This window comes from Panthera leo, chromosome C1 (genome assembly GCF_018350215.1).
Source record: "Panthera leo isolate Ple1 chromosome C1, P.leo_Ple1_pat1.1, whole genome shotgun sequence".
In the NCBI taxonomy this organism is placed as follows: domain Eukaryota; kingdom Metazoa; phylum Chordata; class Mammalia; order Carnivora; family Felidae; genus Panthera; species Panthera leo.
In genome coordinates, this window is record NC_056686.1 from 131,439,393 (window position 1) to 131,460,452 (window position 21,060).

At 33.8% G+C, this 21,060-nt stretch overlaps 1 protein-coding gene across 1 annotated transcript in view; it reads right to left on the reverse strand.

The window, feature by feature from the left end:
* The window catches only part of LRP1B (LDL receptor related protein 1B), a 1,882,572-nt gene that overhangs the window by 784,702 nt on the left and 1,076,810 nt on the right, over positions 1–21,060 (reverse strand). The window contains exons 8-11 of the mRNA XM_042948663.1: positions 18,474–18,696; positions 14,781–14,952; positions 12,344–12,487; positions 7,515–7,751 (exon numbers count right to left, since the gene is read on the reverse strand). Coding sequence (XP_042804597.1) covers positions 7,515–7,751; positions 12,344–12,487; positions 14,781–14,952; positions 18,474–18,696 — 776 coding nt within the window. The remainder of the gene's footprint in view (positions 1–7,514; positions 7,752–12,343; positions 12,488–14,780; positions 14,953–18,473; positions 18,697–21,060) is intronic.

Below are 21,060 nucleotides of genomic sequence, written 5' to 3' on the forward strand. Positions count from 1 at the left end.
ATTACATTTTTTTAATGACAACGTACTTTGGAATCCAGATTTCAAGCTACTTCTATTCATGTCAACTTTTCACAGAAGACATATATATTCGCTTAGAGGTTTTTTTTTTTCCCCAAATATCTCATATACTCCATGAGAAACATAAAAAAATATGAGAAATATATGTTTGCAAATTAACTATGAAACTGAGCCCATATTTTCGGACTCAAATCTCCACTGAATTCTGGAAACAAAAACATCTTATTGACAGACAATGAGAGTTAGTACGTGCTAACAGGCTATAACCTTGCTACTCAGTGGGGCAATATCTATTAAAATCTCAGGAATTGCAAATGCTCACAAATCTCTTCTTAGCAGTTTTAATTAGGAAATGTCTGATGACTGACAAATGTGTCCATTATTTTCTTTAATGGTTGGTCAGAGTCTATATCTCTCAGAATCTTTGAGCATTCCCTTATGAGAAAGTTCAGAGTCAATGTCAGAAAAATGAGACTGATATGCACCTGGAATCTAAGAGCAGAGAGTAAAAGGTTGTTCTTAATTTTAAAATGTTTTCCAAGGCATACTCACTCCTTAAAGTACATGGGAACTTTCTAACAAAATTCATTACTGATATCTCAATGTTAGTTGCATCACCATAAAATTAGTTCGTTAGACACACGAGAAATTCCTAGAGAGTTATACAATGCTGAGGTTCACTGACATTCAAAAACAAATGGTGACCTTTTCCCTTATATCAGGAACAAGACAAAGATATTCACTCTTGCTACTTTTATTCAACATAGTAGTGAAGTCGTAGTCACAGCACTCAGACAACAAAACAAAATAAAAGGGATCCAAATTGGTAACAAAGAAGTAAAACTCACTATTTGCAGATGGCATGATACTATACATAGAAAACTGAAGATTCCACCAAAAAACTATTAAAACTGATAAATAAATTAAGTAAGATTGCAGGATAAAAAATGAATATAGAGAAATCTATTGCATTTCTATACACTAATAATGAAGCAGCAGAAAGAGAAATTAAGAACACAATCCCATTTACAATTGCACCAAAAAAAAAATTACCTAGGAATAAACGTAATCAAAAAGGTGAAAGACCTATACTCTGAAAACCATAAAACACTGATGAAAGAAATTCAAGATGACACAAATGGAAAGATATTCCATGCTCATGGATTAGAAGAACAAATATTGTTAAAATGTTTATACTATCCAAAGAAGTCTAGAGATTCATGCACTCTCTACAAAAATATCAACCGACCTAGAACAAACAATTCTAACTGTGTATGGAATCACAAAAGAACTTAAATAGCCAAAACAACCTTGAAAAAGAAAAACAAAACAGGACATATCACAATTCCAGACTTCAAGTTATATTACAAAGCTGTACTAATCAAAACAGTATGGTAACAACAAACAAAACTAAAAGGCAACCTACTGAATGGGAGAAGATATTTGCAAATGACATATCCAAAAGGGGTTAGTAACCAAAATATGTAAAGAGTTTATATAGCTCAACACACCCAAATAAATAATCCAATTAAAAATGGACAGAAGACATGAACAAGCATTTCTCCTAAGAAGACATACAGATGGCCAATAGACACAAAAAAGATGCTCAACATTACTCATCTTGAGGAAAAAGTACATCAAAACCACAATGAGATATTACCTCATTCTTGTCAGAATGGCTAAAATCAAAAGCTCAAGAAACAGCAAGTATTGGCAAGGATGTAGAGAAAAAGGAACCCTCATGCACTGTTGGTGGGAATGCAAACTGGTGCAGCCACTGTGGAAGACAGTATGGAGGCTACTCAAAAAAAAAAAAAAAAAAAAATAGGACTACCTAATGATCCAATAATCATGCTGCTTGTATTTATCCAAAGAATAAAAAAAAAATACAATTTGAAGGGATATATGCACCCCTATGTTTATTGCAGCATTATTTATAATAGACAAATTATTAAAGCAGTCTAAGTGTCCATTGATAGATGAATGGATGAATAAGATGGGATGCATGTGCGCACACATACACACACACACACACACACACACACACACACACACACACACACAATGGGGTATTATTCACACATAAAAAAGAATGAAATCTTAGCATTTGCAATGACATGGATAGAGCAAGAGAGTATAATGGTACGTGAAATAAACAAGTCAGAGAAAAATAAATACCCTATGATTTCACTCATATGTGGAATTTAGGAAATAAAGCAAAAAAAACAAAAAACAAAAAACAAAAAAAGAACAAAGGAAAAAGTCGAGACAAACCAAGAAACAGACTCTTAACTATAGAAAACAACAGAGGGTTACCAGATGGGAGGTAGATAGGAGGATGGGTGAAATAGGTGAAGATTAAGAGTACACCTATCTTGATGAGCACTGGGAATTATATGAGAATGTTAAATCACTCTAATTGTATACCTGAAAGTAATATAATACTATGTTATGTACACGGACTAAAAATAAAATACACACACACACACACACACACACACACACACACACACACACATACACAATGGACCTTTAGGACATACCAGAAATTCATACAGCATTATACAATGGTGAAGTTCATTGACATCCAAGAACAAATGGTGATCTCTAGAAAATGATAATCTTACACTAAGATTGGTGTCCTTTGGGAACAGATTATATCCTGTAATCTGTTGTAAGTAGGTGCCCTAGGACCAGTTAGAAGAGAGGCCTGGAAATGTTTCTGGAGTTCTGAAGTGGGTGTTAAGTTGGTCGTCATTTGTGTGTAAGTGTGGGGAGTGGGGAGTGGGGCGTGGGGGGGGTAGTGGGGGGGATGGGGGTGTGGGTGGTGCTGGCAGTGGTGGTTCTGGTAGTGAGTATTTTACGATTTACAATGATGAAAAATAATTCATGCCCCGGGTATAATACCATATATTTCAAACTGACAAACTGGAAAAACTGATTCTAAAATCCATGGAGGAAGAATGGAGATGCCAGGGATAGAATTGAGCTGAAGATCCTTCAGATGCTGGACAAGCAAACACACAAATAAGGTACTATGCTTTGGTAGTCAACAGATTATCTTCAAACATGTTATTTAGAGAATATGTTCAGCACAGACAGACTCATCTTTCCTCCTGGCTACACTTCTCTTCATATTATCAGAAAAGACATCCTATGTTGCAATCCTGTCCAAAGTTATTCTTTATTCTCCAATTTAAAGGCTTTTGCAAATACCTTCAGTTAAAGGAAGAGTCTGAGGTGTGGAAACATGTACCTACTCCAGATCTCAATCAAATAGAACCCACCATGATATATGTATGTATGTATATATGTATATATATATGTATATATATGGGGGGAGAGAGAGAGAGACTCCCCCAATATATAAAGTGGTTAAGAGCACACTCTTTCTTTTAGTTCCTTTGGCTATTGTAACAAATTACCACAAACCTGGTGACCTCAAATCTCCAGTTAAATTATGGGAGCTTTTGAAATTACAGTTTTTCTGTTATAGCTTCAGGCATTAATAACTTTCAAATTCAGGAAAAATGCTTTGAGTGGTTTTTTTTTTTAGTACTTTAAAGATATGGAATGATATGAAAGATTGTTTTAACATGTCTTCTATTTGGATATACATATCCCAGTAGAATTAATTTATACAGTTTAGAAACAAGTACTGCATTAACAGAATGCATACAATAATAAATTTAATAGTAAGCTATCAGTTTTCTATTTTTTTTCCTTTCTGCTGAGAATTATAATTCATCCTGCAATGAAAAATGGATCTTGGACAAGACACCCAAGAAGATAAAAGTGAATTTGATCTTATAAAGAATATCCATCTTGTTCTCTTAGATGGTATAACAATTATACCTAGCAAGAATAGGTAATTAAATTCACTAACCACTTAGTCTAAATTTGCCTCCTGTTGATATCTCTTTTTACTTTTGACCACAGTGTCCTACTTTATTTTCTTTATGGCACTTATTATTATCTTGTTCATTTATGTGTGTGTTTATTATCTGCTTCCTACTATTTAGATACAAACTAAATATAAAGCTTTGTCCTGTTTACTGCAATAGTCCCATCATTTACAATGGCACCTGGCCCAGCAAAGACATTTGCTGGATGTTTATTGACTGGATGAATAAATAAATAATTAATTAAAATAAATAGTATGAATTTTACAAAATTATGGCAAGAATTCTGGAGAATAAAAAAACTTACAGATTGGTACAGATTTGTCTTTATGGAAGTCTATTTTTAATTACATCATTAATATATCTTTATTTCACAGATGTTTTCAGTACGTATTGAGGTAGATATAAGTATCTCAAAGGGACAATTTTCCTTCATCTTTTTTAAAAATATTTTTAAACGTTTATTTATTTTTGAGAGACAGATCATGAGCAGGGGAGGGGCAGAGAGAGGGGGAGACACAAAATCCAAAACAGGATCCAGGCTCTGAGCTGATAGCACAGAGCCCAATGTGGAGCTCGAACCGACGAACTGTGAGATCATGACCTGAGCTGAAGTCAAAGGCTAAACCAACTGAACCAGCCAGGTGCCCGTCCTTTATCTTTTATTTATAGCTACAGTTTCAGCCCACAAGATTCTACAGACTATAGGATACACCACATTTAGGAAGTTTTCCATCAACCTCTGAGAGAAAAAAAAAAATCAAAGAATAAATAGAGATGGGAATTTTCTGAAATGCTGTTTTTCTTTCTTTATAGAAAGGATCTGAGCTTACATGAAAGATATTCAAGATATTGATGTTTTATTTACAAACAGCAAAATCTTTATAGCCTTGTACTTCAAACTATACAAATATATCTGAGATTCAGAATTTCTACCAAGTTTACAAAATAATTTGTCAAACCAAGCATTACCTCTAGTCTTCAGGTTGGATGGTGGATAGATAGTCTAGCTAAATTAGTTAATACATATAGAATTTATTTTGTTTCGATTCTAAGAATGATGAATTGTCATTTGCCAAATGTAAGTTCTGTTTTGACATCTTAATCTTATAATGTCTATTATCGTTCTCTTTAATGGTGAGGAGAAAGATTAAGAAAAAAGTATGAAACAGTCTTTGCACAGCAATATCAAAATGTTAAGTATATTTCAGGTGTGAAATCTACAAAATGTTCTCATAACCTTCATACTGCCAAAACAACAATGTACAGATGTGCCTGGCAGTCAAGTGGCTATTAGAGCTGATCTCTGTTGCTGTGCTGAAATGCAAAGACGCACCAATGTCACTGATAAGATAGTGTTATCAAAGTTAGAATTATTAACTGGAACATTCAGTCACAGCACAGGAACTGACTTTTTTTTTAAAGGAAACCAAGACCCTTCTATGTTACATTTTATTTCTTGAAAATTTCTCGTTCAAAATCAGAGCAATCCAAATGAATCTCCTGACACAGAATGTGAAAGTCTATTGTCCTTCTAAAATTGTCAGTTCTCCATCATGTGAAATCACACTACAAAGAAATGTAGGCAGAGAGCCTCTGCCATGTCCAATTTAAGATAAAAATCTTAACTCTAATTAGCAACTCTAAAAATGCTATGGTGGCTTCATAGTGCCTTAATCAGTAAACTACAAAAAAAAAAAAAAAACAAAAAAAAACAAAAACAGGGAGATTTTTCATTTTAACACTTCATTTGTCACTCGTGGAAAGTGTACATTTTATCATTCAAGGTTTGATTTAAAGTGAACCTGAGTTAAATGAATAATCTCCTTATGCTTCCCTGTTCCCACTAAAAGACAGGAAAGACCACCACTCATTACCACTCATGCTGTAAATAATTTTAATGTGTCTCTGCTCTTATTTTCTCTCCTTCCTCTCTGATTCATTCTGCACTCCACCCTCCAGTTTAATTCTCCTAAAACATATGTTTTCATTCACATGATTCTTTGGCTCAAAAGCATTGCCTTCCTCTTAGCCCCTCAGGATTTCATCCAAGCCCCTTCACCTCATATCCCAGGTCTTTTGTTTAATCACCTTCCACTGTCCACCTCTCCTCGGACCCTCTTCCCTGTGACTAAAATCTTAAGTGATCCACTGAAGTTCACCTCATCCTCTTTCTGGAGTACATATTTTTTTTTTCTTGGTTCAATGGAGTTCTTTGTTCCAAAATATCTTTCCCTCCCTTATAATATTCTTCCTTTAAGATCCAGCCCAAACATCACCTCCTGCACAGAAAGTTCTCTAAGAATAATCACATAAAGATATCTCCTCCTCCCTGTGGATTCCCACCACATGGACATTCTCCATGAATCATGTATTTCTTTGGGCCAGTTTTGAACTTATTAAATGCTGCAAAGCATTTACATTTTTATGTGTTTATATTCTATCCAAAGGTAGATTATGAACTCCTTGAAGGCAGTGGTCACTTTTTAAAATTCTTTTTATCTCCCGAGATAGCTAGTAAGTACTTTGTTCTTCATATAATAAGCATATAATTAAGGTTCTCTAAATCAAGGATGTTTAAAATATTTAAGAAGTAAATAGATTGTATGTGTGAGGAAACATGATCCCTGAATCATTAGTGAACATGTTTAAAAGTGACTAGTAGTCAAAGACTTGGTTTGATCATTTTTTTAATACAGTTTATTTATCTGCAGAGAGAGCGAGAAAGAGAGAGAGAGAGAGAGAGAGAGAGAGAGAAAGTAGGAGAGGGGAGACAGAGAGAATCCCCAGCCTGATGTGGGGCTTACACTCAGGAACCATGAAAATATAACCTGAACCAAAGGTGGACAGTTAAGCAACTGAACCACACAGGCGCCCCAAGGTTTGCTTGGTTATTGAAGTTATTTTCTACTAATACCAAAGTTACACTACTTAATTACCTGACTGGTTGTTTCCAAGCCATGACATTTATAAAATAAACCATTTTAACAAAGTTTATACATAGATGTTTGCAAGTATATCGTTGCATATAAGTAGTAAAACTAGGTACAAAGTTTCTATAAGTAAAACTAGGTCCAAAGTTTATCTGAGACTACAGATATTTCAAGGGCATCGCTAGAGAACTCAATTTTAATGATTTATAAAGTAAGAAACAATATGCAAGAAATGCAATGACAGTGGGACATTGATATCTTTAATGCACTTTGAATGACATGACCAATATGCTTATAAGAATCAAATATTACACAAGTTCTAATGTCCTGTTAAATCTTATGTTCTGCCATAGAGCACTATAGACATATAACTGAAAATCTGCCTTTTCCACAAAGGTGAATAAATAATGTAATTTAATTCCTGTAATGTTTAACATGGATTGGACAATTCCAAGTTCCATTTTATAATGATGGTTTTAATACACTAGTACGTGAAAAAATGTAGAAATAATGTTACTGAAGAAAATTACATTAACAAATATTTTTAAATAAATAGCAACTTAGGTTCTGGTTAAAATAAGCTCTACGTATGTTGGATTTATCCTTTCACAGTGCTTTATCTGCGAGGAGTTTGATGTCAATATTACACATTGTCACTTACCATCTTTCAGGATGGTTTCTCGCTCAGTGCCATCTATCTTCTGCCGGCCAATCAGGAAACTGGTGGTGTCAGCAAAGTAGATATAATTGGTTTCTGCATGGAAATCTAAAGCACGAGGGTTTACCAGATTCTCTATGGGGATCATGTATTCATCAGCTATCTTGGTATTCAAGTCCATTCCTCTAACAATTCCTGGGCGTCCTTTCCCATAAAAGAGGAACAACTCATTCTTCGGTCCTGCAGAAGAAAGATTACAAACATAAACAACTGATGCTGCCTAATCTTCTTTATACTGCATAATGCCACTGTTTAATTAACTGGCACAATTAGCTTTTTTAAAATTCAATACCAAAAATTAAACTCTAAAATATGCCAAATGTATCTCGATGCAAGAAGACCAGCTAATTGCATTACTTTAATTAAAACCGAAATTACTTCCGTGAATGGGTTATATTTAGTTAATTATTCTTTTGTCTGTAACTGTCTGTATAGCAAAAACATGACAGATCATTGGATAACTGGTAACAGTAAAATGGACATTTATTAAAACATCCGGCACATTTAATTTTACAATTCATTACAATCTAGCACATTCTGTAGATACAAACTGTAGCATTCATTATGTCTGACAATGCTACAAACTTTACAATATTTAAAACACCCCTCCTCAGAGTCTGCATGGAAGGCTGTCAGAGGCAAAAAAATAGATTCACACAGTATCACACACTTGCATGTGAATATATTACAGATGCCTAAACAAATGATTTATTTGTTTAAGAATTGAAATAAAATGTCAGTTACATCACTTTTTTTAAAATATTAATAAGAATGTTAGAGGTTGATGCTGTCCTCCAGTAACTCTGATGTACAATGAAGCCCTTATAAAAACAAAACAAAACAAACACCCCGAACAAAAAGAATTCCCCAGGTTAAAAATGCCAAATTCAATGTAGCTTTTACTATAGAGTGAACTGACTCCTACAGACTTTCATATGGAAATATATTCCAGGCTCTTCAATTGCGAGAGCAATTGACTTAGTCTACATAATTTGAAGAAAATATTTTTATATAAAAGGGAAAACATTGAGTTTTATAAATAAAACTGAGGTTACAAATGATTCAGTTTCATTGGATGACAGTACCATAAGTCAGCTTGTTAGCAAAGTAAAATAACTAACCTATTGAAAATCTGGAGAAAAAAGAAAAAATGAGTATTACTCATAAACTCAACACTCTCAATACAAACTATATTATCAGTTTATATATTCTTTCCCTTGTTTTCTTTCAAAATTAGTGTTATTGAATATTAAATGTATATAAACATATTTATTATATTTTATTACAAAGAAAAATAAAACAAATTGCATGTACCCCACACACATCTTAAAAATATTTCCAGAACACTGGAAGGGATTCATTCCTATTCCCCTTTCATCTCAGAGATGTCCAATATCCGATTTATATTGTTTATCATGATTTTTTTTGCAAGTTTCAGTCTATATGTGGTATGTATTCCAAACATGATTTTTCATGTTTGAATTGCATGCGTGAATTCTTCTCTGAGTTATCTTTATTTTTACTATATTTGTGACATTCATCCATGGTTGTTGTAGTCATTTTTCATTTACACTGTTGTATTATATTCCTTTATGTGACTATTTCAAACTTAATTTTTCTAATGCACAATTATATATAAGAGGACAATTTTATATTCTGCTTTTATTACTCAATATTAGCATCAAAATTATGTCCCATGTTGATCCATTATTTAAGCTTCACATTCTTTGAGTATGATCTGTATCCTATACGATAATTTGTCAAACTATTCGCTAGGGTTGATTTTATCTTTTCATTATTATAATAATACTGAGATAAGCATTTTTTTAACCTAGAATTTTATATATTTTTTATGATGATCTCTAAGTATACATTTCTAGAAATGGAATTACTGGTAAAGAATATTAACATCCATCTTCCTCATTGCCTTCACCGTCTCTCACTGTATCTATTTTCAAAAGTACCGTTTTTATTTTTCTGAATGTTTATTTATTTTGAGAGAGAAAAAAAGTGCAAGTGGTAGAAGGGCAGAAAGAGAGGAGAGGAGAGAAAGAATCCTAAGCAGGCTCCCCACTCTCATTGTGGAGCCTGACACAGGGCTCTATCTCACAAACCATGAGATCATGACCTGAACTGAAATCAAGAGTGGGATGCTTAACCAACTGAGCTACCAGGTGCCCCAAGAATATCTTTTAATAATAATATTACATATTATTTAAAAGTGAGTATTTATTTCAAAAGTGACATTTCCTACAAATTTTACGTGCACATATACTTTTGTTTTTAAAAATAGGAATCTTAAAAAAACAATGAAATAAAAAAATAGGAATCTTACATATGCATTTTACTACCTCATTTTTTTAAATTAATGATATTTTATTGTGTCATTAAAAGGTCTTCAAAACATTACTCTCAATGGCAGCAACATGTTCCATGCTAGAGAGGCAATATGATAAGTCAGCTACTTACTTATTGCTGGGTATTTAGATTGTTTCTGGGTCTTTGTTATTACAAATACTTTTATAATGAATTTCTACAGTCAAACGAGGAATAATTTCTTACAGGATACATTCAGTTTTATGTCTTTGTATGTTTTATCAAATGTCTTTCCAACAGTGACATAAATTTCCAATTTCTGTTAGCAATGCATTAGAATACTGTTTTCACTATATCAAATTTTGATAACATTTTTCATTAATGTTTTAATTGGTAATTGGTAAACATGAGACTTCATTTGTTTAATGTATGTGTTTGTGTGTGTGTGCTTTAAATAAGAGTAGCCATTGTCCCCATTGTTTACTTACCTACTTATTTCAGTCATTCAATACCTACTTTAAAATCTCTTCTAGTGTCTTGACACTTGACATTGTCCAGACACTAGAAGACAATTGAAACTAAAAACTTCATTTCAGAGACACTCAAATAGAGATGGACCTGATTTTAAGTACCACAATCAGATGTACTAGCTCAAGTGTGGAATGTGGAAATGAGGCTGCCTTTGTTACTTCTGTCATTATTCATCTAAAGGAGAAATTGAATTTTTCCACATTAGTGTTCTTCTTTTGTGTATATCAAAAGGCAAGGAAGAGGGTTTAGTTTTGTTGTGTTTTGTGTTGTTTGCCAGTAAGGAACTATCAGTTGTGACACATATCTGGCGCTAATAGCTTTGATGCAAGTTGTGGAGATCCTGGATCTCAACCAAAATGATGGACTTTTGGACTTAACCATGGTCATTGTGGCTTCCTGATGCCCAAGCTTCTGATTGTGACAGTTTTCTGGTTTTAAGCCAGGGTAGTTTGATAGTGGTTTTGAGGGATGTTCTGAAGACTGAGTCTAGGAGCTATTGCTTCAGACTTTTCAATGATTGTATAAGCATCTATATTTTCTGCTTAAAATAGCTAGAATGGTCTTTGTTAATGTAAATGTGCCTTGATTGATACACTACATTACGGGTGATTGAAGTTTATGCAATTGTCATCCTATGTTTTTCTCCAAACATATGTATTTATGTGAGTATGCATGAAAATATGCACGTATAAATGAGTATGATTGCATTTTTGTGTGACATGCCATCACTTTTCAAGTGGTAACCACACTAGTTTAAAAGCTGGCAACACATACACACATGCATGCACAACTTTGCATGTCTTGAGTCTCCTAACTTTCAATTATCCAGAGGATATCTTGAACATGAAATCCAGCATTTAATACAAAGTTAGAAATGAAAACAAAATACTAAGACATATATTTTATCACAGTAGAGCCTCCTGGATTGTCGATTTAAAAGTATTTGTACTACTACTTCAAACCATTTGGACTTAACTTATAACAAATTTAGTGATCTAATTTCATAGTCCTCAGTAAGCAATGACAAGAAAGTCAAAGACATGGCAGGACAGTGACCAGAGAAGGAACACTGACAGAAATAAAAAGCCATTGTTATAACAAAATGGAGATACAATGGACACTGTAAAAAGCAGTCATCATAACTTTAAAAATTATGGTATTTGGGAGACATTTAACAGACAGTAATCTCCACAGGGACACCATTCCTACAAGGGCCATTCTAGTCTATTTGCTTATGAAGACTCCAAGTAAAGACTTTAATTGATATGGGGGCAAAAATCTAAATTTGCAAAAGTCATGCATATAATTATTCATTATCTTTTTAAATAAAGAACAATTATGTTATTCAGCATATCTCAAAAATAAAGCAAAGATAAGTCTGTTAGAAAGCTTTTCAATAAAATTGTTAAAGAGATTGATATTTAATTAGTATAGCTCCAGTTACCTGGAAAATTAAATAATGAAATGAATTTCACTCCCCAGTGATGCTGGATAAGGTGAAACATTGCTTTATGTGGATTTTTATTGGACTAAACAATACACCTATTACTAGGAGCAGCTTCTTGGTTCAGATAAGAGAAAATATGGTCAACCAATAATTCAGGCTCATTAGACCAAAAACCTTCTTTAGGGAATTAAAGAAAGATCTTCCTAAAAATCTTCCCTGAAATATATTTCCCAGGGACTCATAAATTTACTGACTCTATAGCCTGATTCAGTTTCTCATTTACATTCTCACAAAAACAAAACAAAACAAACAAAAACAAAACTCCTAAATACTAAGGAAAAATGGCTGGTACATTGTGTAGGCAAATTCCACCTGTTAAGTCTTATGTTATTGCTGATGTTGACATAGCTAATTAATACTAAAAAAACCTATTCTGAAGCAGTAGCTGCTGGCAAAGTGTTTGATTTTAACAACATACTTTTGCACGACCTGCCATCACTTCCCAAGTTGAAGCCCGTCCTGCAGCGACAGGTCCGTGTTTTGTAACTGCTGCTGAGCAGACAGATGTGTGAGCATCCCCCTGGCATTCCATATGGATCCACTTCACATGCATGGCTTCTGACTACAACAAATAAAAAACAGCACACTTGAAAATTTCCAAAGACAAGATAATTATGTGCATCAGTATGTCGAAACTTTTATAGTGCATGAAGAGGGAATCCTCCCCCAAATCTTTATACCCTATGATTTATTACCATAATCAATTGGAAAAAAGAGTTTAAACTTCATCAAAGAAGAGGTAGGAATTTTTCAAAGCCCTCCTAAGGTTATATCGAAAAAAATTCTGCTTTTATATCAAACTGTTTACATGTAGGCACAAAAAGTAACTTGGTATTTCTGATTCACGCTTGTTGTTCTTTCTTAAAATACCTATTTCTTACAAATATAAAAAGATACTATAAAGATATGCCAGGTTAGGTAATTAAGCAGAGAAAGGATTTCTTTTGAAATCCATTAAGTGGGCACTTAATGTGGAAGAAACATGATTCAGGAACTATCTTTACTAAGAAGTGCTGAGACAACACTGTTTTTTTCAATTTTGAGTCAACTGCCATATTGAGAACCCTACCACAAAATGAATGTGTGTGTGTGTGTGTGTGTGTGTGTGTGTGTGTGTGTGTGTGAGAGAGAGAGAGAGAGAGAGAGAGAGAGAGTAATTTCCAAAATGTAGAGGCTACTTTGCATGTAGAGATTGAGGAAGAGAACATTTCATGAGTGTAGAAGTTACAAAAAGAAAAAAAAAGTACCCCATGACATATGAAGAGAATGAGAAAAAGATGAGTCAAAGAAAAAAAGGCTGTGGTAGGAATAATGTCACTAAGATTTTATATACTATTGTGGTTATATTTCTTTTTGATCATCACTTACTTGAGATTGTGACAAATAACATGGCAATTTTCTTTTAATACTAAAATGGTTATGCTTTAAAAATTCTGCCATGTTCATTTTGTATTCCTATTTTCAAAATGAAAATACCCCTACCTTCTACCTTTGTCTCCAATAGCCTTTTGTCAAAATAGTAGCCACAGTGATTGCTTTAAAAAGTGAGTCATATCATGAGACTCTGTCTAATGCTTCCTAAGGAATCCTCATCTCTGTAAGGAAAAGATTTTGCAAATGTCTAGAGGACCCTACTTGCTATGGTCCTCCTTCATTTGTCCAACCTCCCCTATTACTTCTCTTACCCTTTTTTGCTCTGCTCTCGACACATACATCTCCTTGCTGTTTCTTGAAAACTCTAAACACGCTCTTCCTTAAGGTGTTTGTGCCTGCTCATCTCTCTACCTGCCATGTTTGTGCCTCACTCCTTCAATTACTTCAAGTCTTCATTTAATTTCATTTGTTCACTGGAACTTCCTCAAACCATTCAATATAAAATTGTAAAGTACCCCCATCCCTGAAATGCCCTATCTGCTTTATTTTTTCTTTATAGCACTAATTATCTTCTAATATACTTGATCCCTTTAAAAATATGTCTTCTCTACTAGGATACAAATATCATAAATGCAAGAATTTTTGTCTGTTTTATTTACTGCTACAGTCCCAGTGTACATACAACAGTTCCTGGCACATAGTAAATGCTCAGTGAATAATTAGCAAATAAATGTATACTAACATCAAACTCTAATAATGTTTATTTACAGAATCCCAAATTTAAATTGACTGTAAATAGATTTGTGACAATACATTGCCTCAACTAAATCTATGTTAGTGTTTACATAATTCTAAATTAGTTTCATTTTGAAGCACAAAAAGATGATGAAAATTTGGAGTGGTGATTCTGGCACGTTACATTATTCTATATATGACTGAATGTAAATTGTATTGATGAACAAGCATCATTAACCTACTATGCAAAAATAACTAGTTTGTGTTTCTAAGAAATACTTGGAAACATTATAGCCTTCTCATTAAAAGTTATTTTTAATTAACTTGTATTAAAGAATAATTAGGAAAAGTTAAGAGACCCAAATGACTACAATAAAAACTGAAGAGATATTGTAAGGAAGTCACCTGATTTGAAATTTGTCTTTCAGAATGATACCAAAAAACATCCTTAGCATCTTAGTATCTGGGTTCCCTGTCTACACACATGATGATTGAAAGCTCTTTCCTGAATCTAAATCTAGCCATCATTTCAATTCTATGGTTGTAGAAACAATTCACTAGGAACTGAACAATTTGTCATTTAGACTTGTGCAGGGAGCGCTCTTCCATTTTATCAAGCAGACATGTACACTTTTGCTATCAAAAAGAATTTATGACTCACCCACTTTAACTCCATACAGAGCACAAGGACCATTTCCCCATTCAACCCACCATTATAAAGGCAATGAAGAAGTCTTGAGTCTTACCTGTTGGTTGAGTTCTTTTTTGATAAATTCGGATTCCTCGAGCATTTTCCATTTTAATTAATGATTGAATATCAGTGCCATTAAATCGGTTTATCCTTATGACACTGAAGTTATCAGAATTGGTTGCATACAAATAGTCTTCAAACACAGTTATTCCATAAAGATGTCTGACCTATATGGAGGAACAAAAATAACTATGATTTTTAATTATGCTGCTTTTAACTTGAAAGAAAAACTGATTGCTATTTACTACTGTGGAAAATCCCCATAGAAGAGTCACACACATCTTATCATTTATTTTCTCTTCAAGAATTCAACACTTCACTAATTTAAATTTTTTCCTCTGAATAGAAAACATTATGCAATAGTAGATAAAGCAGTTCCGAATGTATGAAGAATTTTATACATGATTCATTAAGAAAACATGTTTAGTAGCTACTTTTCAAAGGATAGTGAGAACCAAACTTCCAAGCGTATTCAATAATGTGCTTAAGACACTGTTATATAAAATTTCAGATGTTTTTAGGGGTTGTTTGTTCATACAGTTGGGAAATATGGAATTTAAAACAGTGTAGCTCTGGCTGTATGGACTGATGAGAAAACACCTTTGAAAATTTATTTTATAAGTTCAAAATCCCATTTTTAAAATTCATCTTATTTATGTTTTTATTTTATTTTTGAGAGAGAGAAAGAGAGAGAGAGAGACAGAGTGCAATTGAGGGAGGGGCATAGACAGGGAGACACAGGATCTGAAGCAGGCTCCAGGCTCTGAGCTTTTGGTACAGAGCCTGACATAGGGCTCAAAATCATGGGACCTTGAGATCATGACCTCAGGTGAAGTCGGAGCCTCATCAGCCTGAGCCACCCAGGTGCCATTTTTTAATTAAAAATGTTTAAATCACATGTTACATTTAGATGAATAATTGCCCCAGCATGGAAAACAATAAATAATGAAACAACATATTTAAATAAATGTAAAAAAAAAAAATTCTACTCAGAAATCACTTTTTTTTGGTAAAGCATATTTGTAACAGAAATGGAGCTGTTTGCTTTGCTATCCATGACACTTTAACAGCAAACTCTCCTTAGCAGAGGTCCTGGGGACTGAGTGCAGATAGGGACAAGTTGCATTCACGGAAAGCTGCTAGTAAAGCAGAGAGAGAATGGGTTTACTGATTTTCCCATACAAATGCCTACAAGCTGTGCACAATGCATTTGAGTATTCCTTGTATTATATTTGATTTACAATGGTTCTGCCTCGGGGTAGGGTGAGGCTATCATTTGATTTGTTCTAGAGATTTTGTTGAAAAAAATCTGTCACAATTCTCTGGGATTATAGTGCACTTTTAGTGCAGTTTTAGCACGAAATGTAGTTAAGAGAATTTGAAAAAAAACTATGTATGGTTTGTAAGATATTTTATGGAACAAAATTATAATTTTTTAAATTGTTTTTTAAATAATTTTTAAATGTTTATTTTTGAGAGCAAGAGAGACATTGCACAAATGGGGGAGGGGCAGAGAGAGAGGGAGATGCAGAATCTGAAGCAGGCTCCAGGCTCTGAGCTGTCAGCACACATCCCGGTTCGGGGCTTGAACCCATAAACTGTGAGATCATGACCTGAGCCGAAGTCAGATGCTCAACCCACTGAGCCACCCAGGTGCCCCCAAGTTTTTTATTTTAAGCAGGAAATTTTATAAATGTTGTACTTTAAGCAAAAGCATTTGATTTATTATCTCTCCAACCTATGTGACTCATTATTACTATCTCTTGTCCTCTCATATGAACTGTAATTAAAAGAAGACTGGCTCTTGCATGTTTTTTTTGTTTTTGGGGTGGTGGTGATCATATCTCATTTCTTCATGTCCAGTCTAGAAATCAAAGACAGGAATTAACAAGGAGAATCATTCCATGTTAAAGCCCAAATAATAATGTTGTTCTAATTAAGGGTTATTCCCTAATGTGTGTGTGCACGTGTGCACGCACCAGAGAAAAGGGGTGGGGGTGTCATGTGTCTATTTACTAATATCATTTCCACGTAAGCTGACATCATACTCACTAGATAAATCTATGGTCCAATTTTGACTTGAGCAATACTTTTTCCTATAAAAATTCCAAGTGTACTGTATTATCCCAACACCATTAATATCATGCATGTTTTGCCTGAAGTTTAGAGCATTTCATCTAGGAGTGTGTGATTTATGGCATATTTACAGTGCTCTTCAACATTCAGGAAAGAAAGCGTAATCATAGAGGGGGCCGTTGGGCAGAGTAGAGAACATGTTCACATGGTAAAGATCTAATCGTATTACTCCCTGACCCCGTGTCTTCCTTCAGAAGAGCCTGTTTCCCATAAAGTAAGTACACTGTTTCTTGCTCTGCTACCTCTGACAGATGTGGGAGGAGCTTACAGTGGTGGATAGACCATTTTGCCTATAGCCTGAATATTTTGAAAAATTTATCTATGTTGGATTACTTAATGGCAGAGAAATATATGTTTAGGGAATAGAAAAAAAAACATAGGAAATAGAAATGGAAAAAAATGAACAATTAAAAGCTTCAGATATTAAAAAACTTTATAAAAGTAGTCATGAGGAGAATCATTTGAATTTCTTATCCTTGTTTCAAGGTTTAATATCCTCATGACATATAGGTGAAAAGAAGGCCCCATCATAATCATTTTAGTAATTAGATCCTCTGAAAGTCATTACCAGGGCTTTCAAAAAAAAAAAAAAATCAAGGTTTTTAGGACATGTGAAATTAAGAGAGAAAAAACTGGCCTCATCTCTAATATTGAACATTTTTATTACCCTGATTAGTGCATTTGCTTGTCTGTCAAGGAAGGAAAAAGAATCTCATTGTCAAAAAAATGATTAGAAAGGAAAAGTACCCTTAAGGGATAATTATAGAATATTTGTTCTCAGATTACAAAAGGAAGAAAAGAGATTCATGTATTTCAGCTTCCCACAATAAGAATCTTGCATGAAATTAGTGCAATCACCGAGGTAAAATTGAATTTGAGGAAGTACACTAGTGAATAAGGCTTATTTCTACTGAAAGATGTCCTTTAGGTGTTTACTGAGTGTTATCTGCAAAACTTTTAATTCAACAAGGGAAAACCTATACAGATGGGAAACTGGTTGACCTCAATGACATTCATGGAATTCTCATTCTAGGAAGTACGTGAATATATCAGAAGGCAAAATTTAGTCCAGCCTATTAAATTAATAAAAATACTTTTGTGAGCAGGCATTTGCTTTTGTAAGCAAAGTATCTCCAGGGCCACACGAGATAGAGGATAGTCTAGCTCTTTATGAATAAACTACTTAAATTAGCTTTTAGCAAGTTTTAATTTTAATACATCAAAACATCTGTCCTATTCCAACACCTTTCTTACTAGTATGGTACTTTTATTTTTGTTTGTTGTTTTTGTTCTATTTTTGTTGTTTTTTGTTTTGGTGTGAATTGCTTTTAATAGAGCAAAGGAGGGAGGTGGAGGCATCTCTGACATTATGGAACGTACTGTGAAAAGAACATTTTCCCATATAGGAAATACATCATAATTTTTACGGCCCTTTACACCTTGACTTTGTAAGAAATTTCCAACATTGAAATTCAACTTTTGGGTCTTCTTCCTAGTATGATACCATTCTTTTCATTAACTTAGCTACATTTTCTAACAGAATTGTACTTACTTGTCTGCCTTGAATGATAGTATGTCTGTTTTTTCCTTGATAGTCCACGACTTCCACATAGTCCAAGTAAAGATCTACCCAGTAAACCAATTTGTTGACTAAGTCTAGTGCCAGTGCAGCTGGCTGTTCTGTCTTTGAATCAATTATCCTTGTTCTGTTCAGCCCATCCATGTCACATCGCTCCACTTTGGCCACATTCCCGTAGTCAGTAAAGAAAAGTTTTCTGTTGAAAGAAAACTAAATGTTAAAGTGTGTGTGTGTGGGGGGGGGGGTGAAGCATATTCAATAGAACCATCTGTAAAAAACAGAACTTTTCCTTCTAATTTATTTCAGTAGTTACATCTGTTAGCTTCCCATAACCATTTCCATATAATATCACTCATAAACAGAGAAATCTGCTAATGAATATTGCAGGGCATAAGGGAGCAGGTTAACTAACAACTGTAAAATTTCCCCAAAATGAATGATTATGGTGGGTTTATTTTTGTATTAGGGGAAATGTTTCTTTAAGCCTCATAGAGCCGATACACAGACACCACAGGAATGCATGCAGCCCATTTGCTAGAAGCTTCAGAAGTGAGCCAAGTCACCAGGCCAGGGCACGTGAGCTATCAGGCTTTATCTTCAACCTGCTTTTCAAATTGCCTAGTAATGTCTGTTTCCTATAAAAGCTATTATGTGGAGCTCAATGATGCTATGAGTGGTAGAGAATAGCAAACCTGGAATGGAATTAAGCAGATGGAAAAGCAAATGTGGTGTTTGTAGCACTGGAAATAAAACACAAATAACCACCCCTCCAAAAAACCAATCCCAAATTCTCCCAAATATTCCCAAATCGCAAAATTTCATAAAGCAAATGCAGGCTATTTCTCATTTTCTCTTTATTTTAAAGAAGAGTCTAAAGAGCAGTGTTGACCTCCAAGAAAAAACAAAAAAAAAAAAAAAAACCAAAAAAAACGAAAAGAAAAATAATAATAATCCTTCCATGAAGCACTAACAGTGTCTATCAAAGGTTTAAATACCTCCAACACTTCAGTGTCTGATATTTGATTAGTATTCACTATGTTTAGTAAACACAAATCAATTTCAGTTAACCTGACAATATTTTAACAAGATTACCTACTCAGGAGACTAAATTACATTTGTAAATAGAAGACAATCTTGCCTTGACTTAAATACAATCTCAAGAATAATCTGATTTACAGTGACTGAGCAATATTAAGATTACCTAGAGTATAGAATATTTGATTTTACCAACTTGGTGAATTAGTGTTTAGTTACTTTTCTCAACATCCTTGCTTCATCTAACAGTATGAGGTATATTTCAAGCTAAAAACTATTATTTAAACTTTAATTTAGCTCTTTCTCCTGAGGAGGTTTTGACTAATTTTTAAACATTAATGCACACTCTTCTGTAATAGTGTAAGCCAGATTTTATTATTAGTATATATTTCCCCAAATGTTCTTAAAAATTGATTTATGACACTAAGTTAAAAATTATTTTTCAAGAGACATTCTATTCAGATGAAGAACTTTTCTATTCTAGTAAAGAATAAATAAAAGGGCATAAGGTCCTGTGTTTTATTATCATACGTAATGCTCAAACTTCTACTCCTATGCTCTTAACCGCTCTCTCTCTCTTTTCCTGCTTCTATCTTTCATCTTATCTTTCTTCTCTTTAAGTCAATTTGTTCACAGCTATACCAAGTTAAACTACTATAAGGAGTACCTAGCTTTCCTATTTCTTACTGTAGAACACTGCCCACTATTCCTGTTATATCAAGCTCTCTTTTTCATCTCATACAAAAATGACTCCCCTTTTCTACTTTCCTTTTATGATGGGTCCATTTTATGGAGAAGAGATGCTTGCGTATGAGTAGATTAGCTTCAGGCACAGAGAGCTGGAGGCTCTGGCATACTATGGATGATATGATATGTATAGACCATGCATAAATAGTAATATAAAGCAGATGATTGTACCAACTACACAGTGTTGAAGAGAAAAAATGAGTCCAGAGTTAGACACTTCTTGGAAGTTATCTCGTGTTGGCTTAAATTACATGTGATCCCAAAGGGAAAGGAGAGAAGTATGCCAAGACCAGAACTGTGGAAGTATGCCATCAGAGAAAAAAAAAAAAATAAAAATAAAAAAATAAATATCAGAAGCTATGGTAAAAAAGACCACACAGACTTTCATAGAAGTCTAAAGGAGAAAAGTTCTAGGTTAAAGGATTGCAGTGGCTGGCTGGGCCAATCACAAAATGAAAAAAATAATAATAATAAGGGTTAAGAAAATGTCAGTGAATGTGGTATTTGTTAAAATATTAGTAATTTTTTGATTCTTCTCCTTGAGAGGTTTAGTTATGGAGAAAGAGTGAATCAGCTGATGATGGGTCAGTAAAATGTAATTTATTTTTCCAAGAAGATTTTCAGTGATACTGACCAACTGTGGAAGGAATGATGCAACTGAGTCTCATACTTATTCCAGGTCATAATAAAAGTGGTTGAGGTAACTAAGTTTCAGCCAAAATATGGGGGGGAAAATATAAAAAATATGATTATCAAAATTTTACTGTTTTAATGAGGA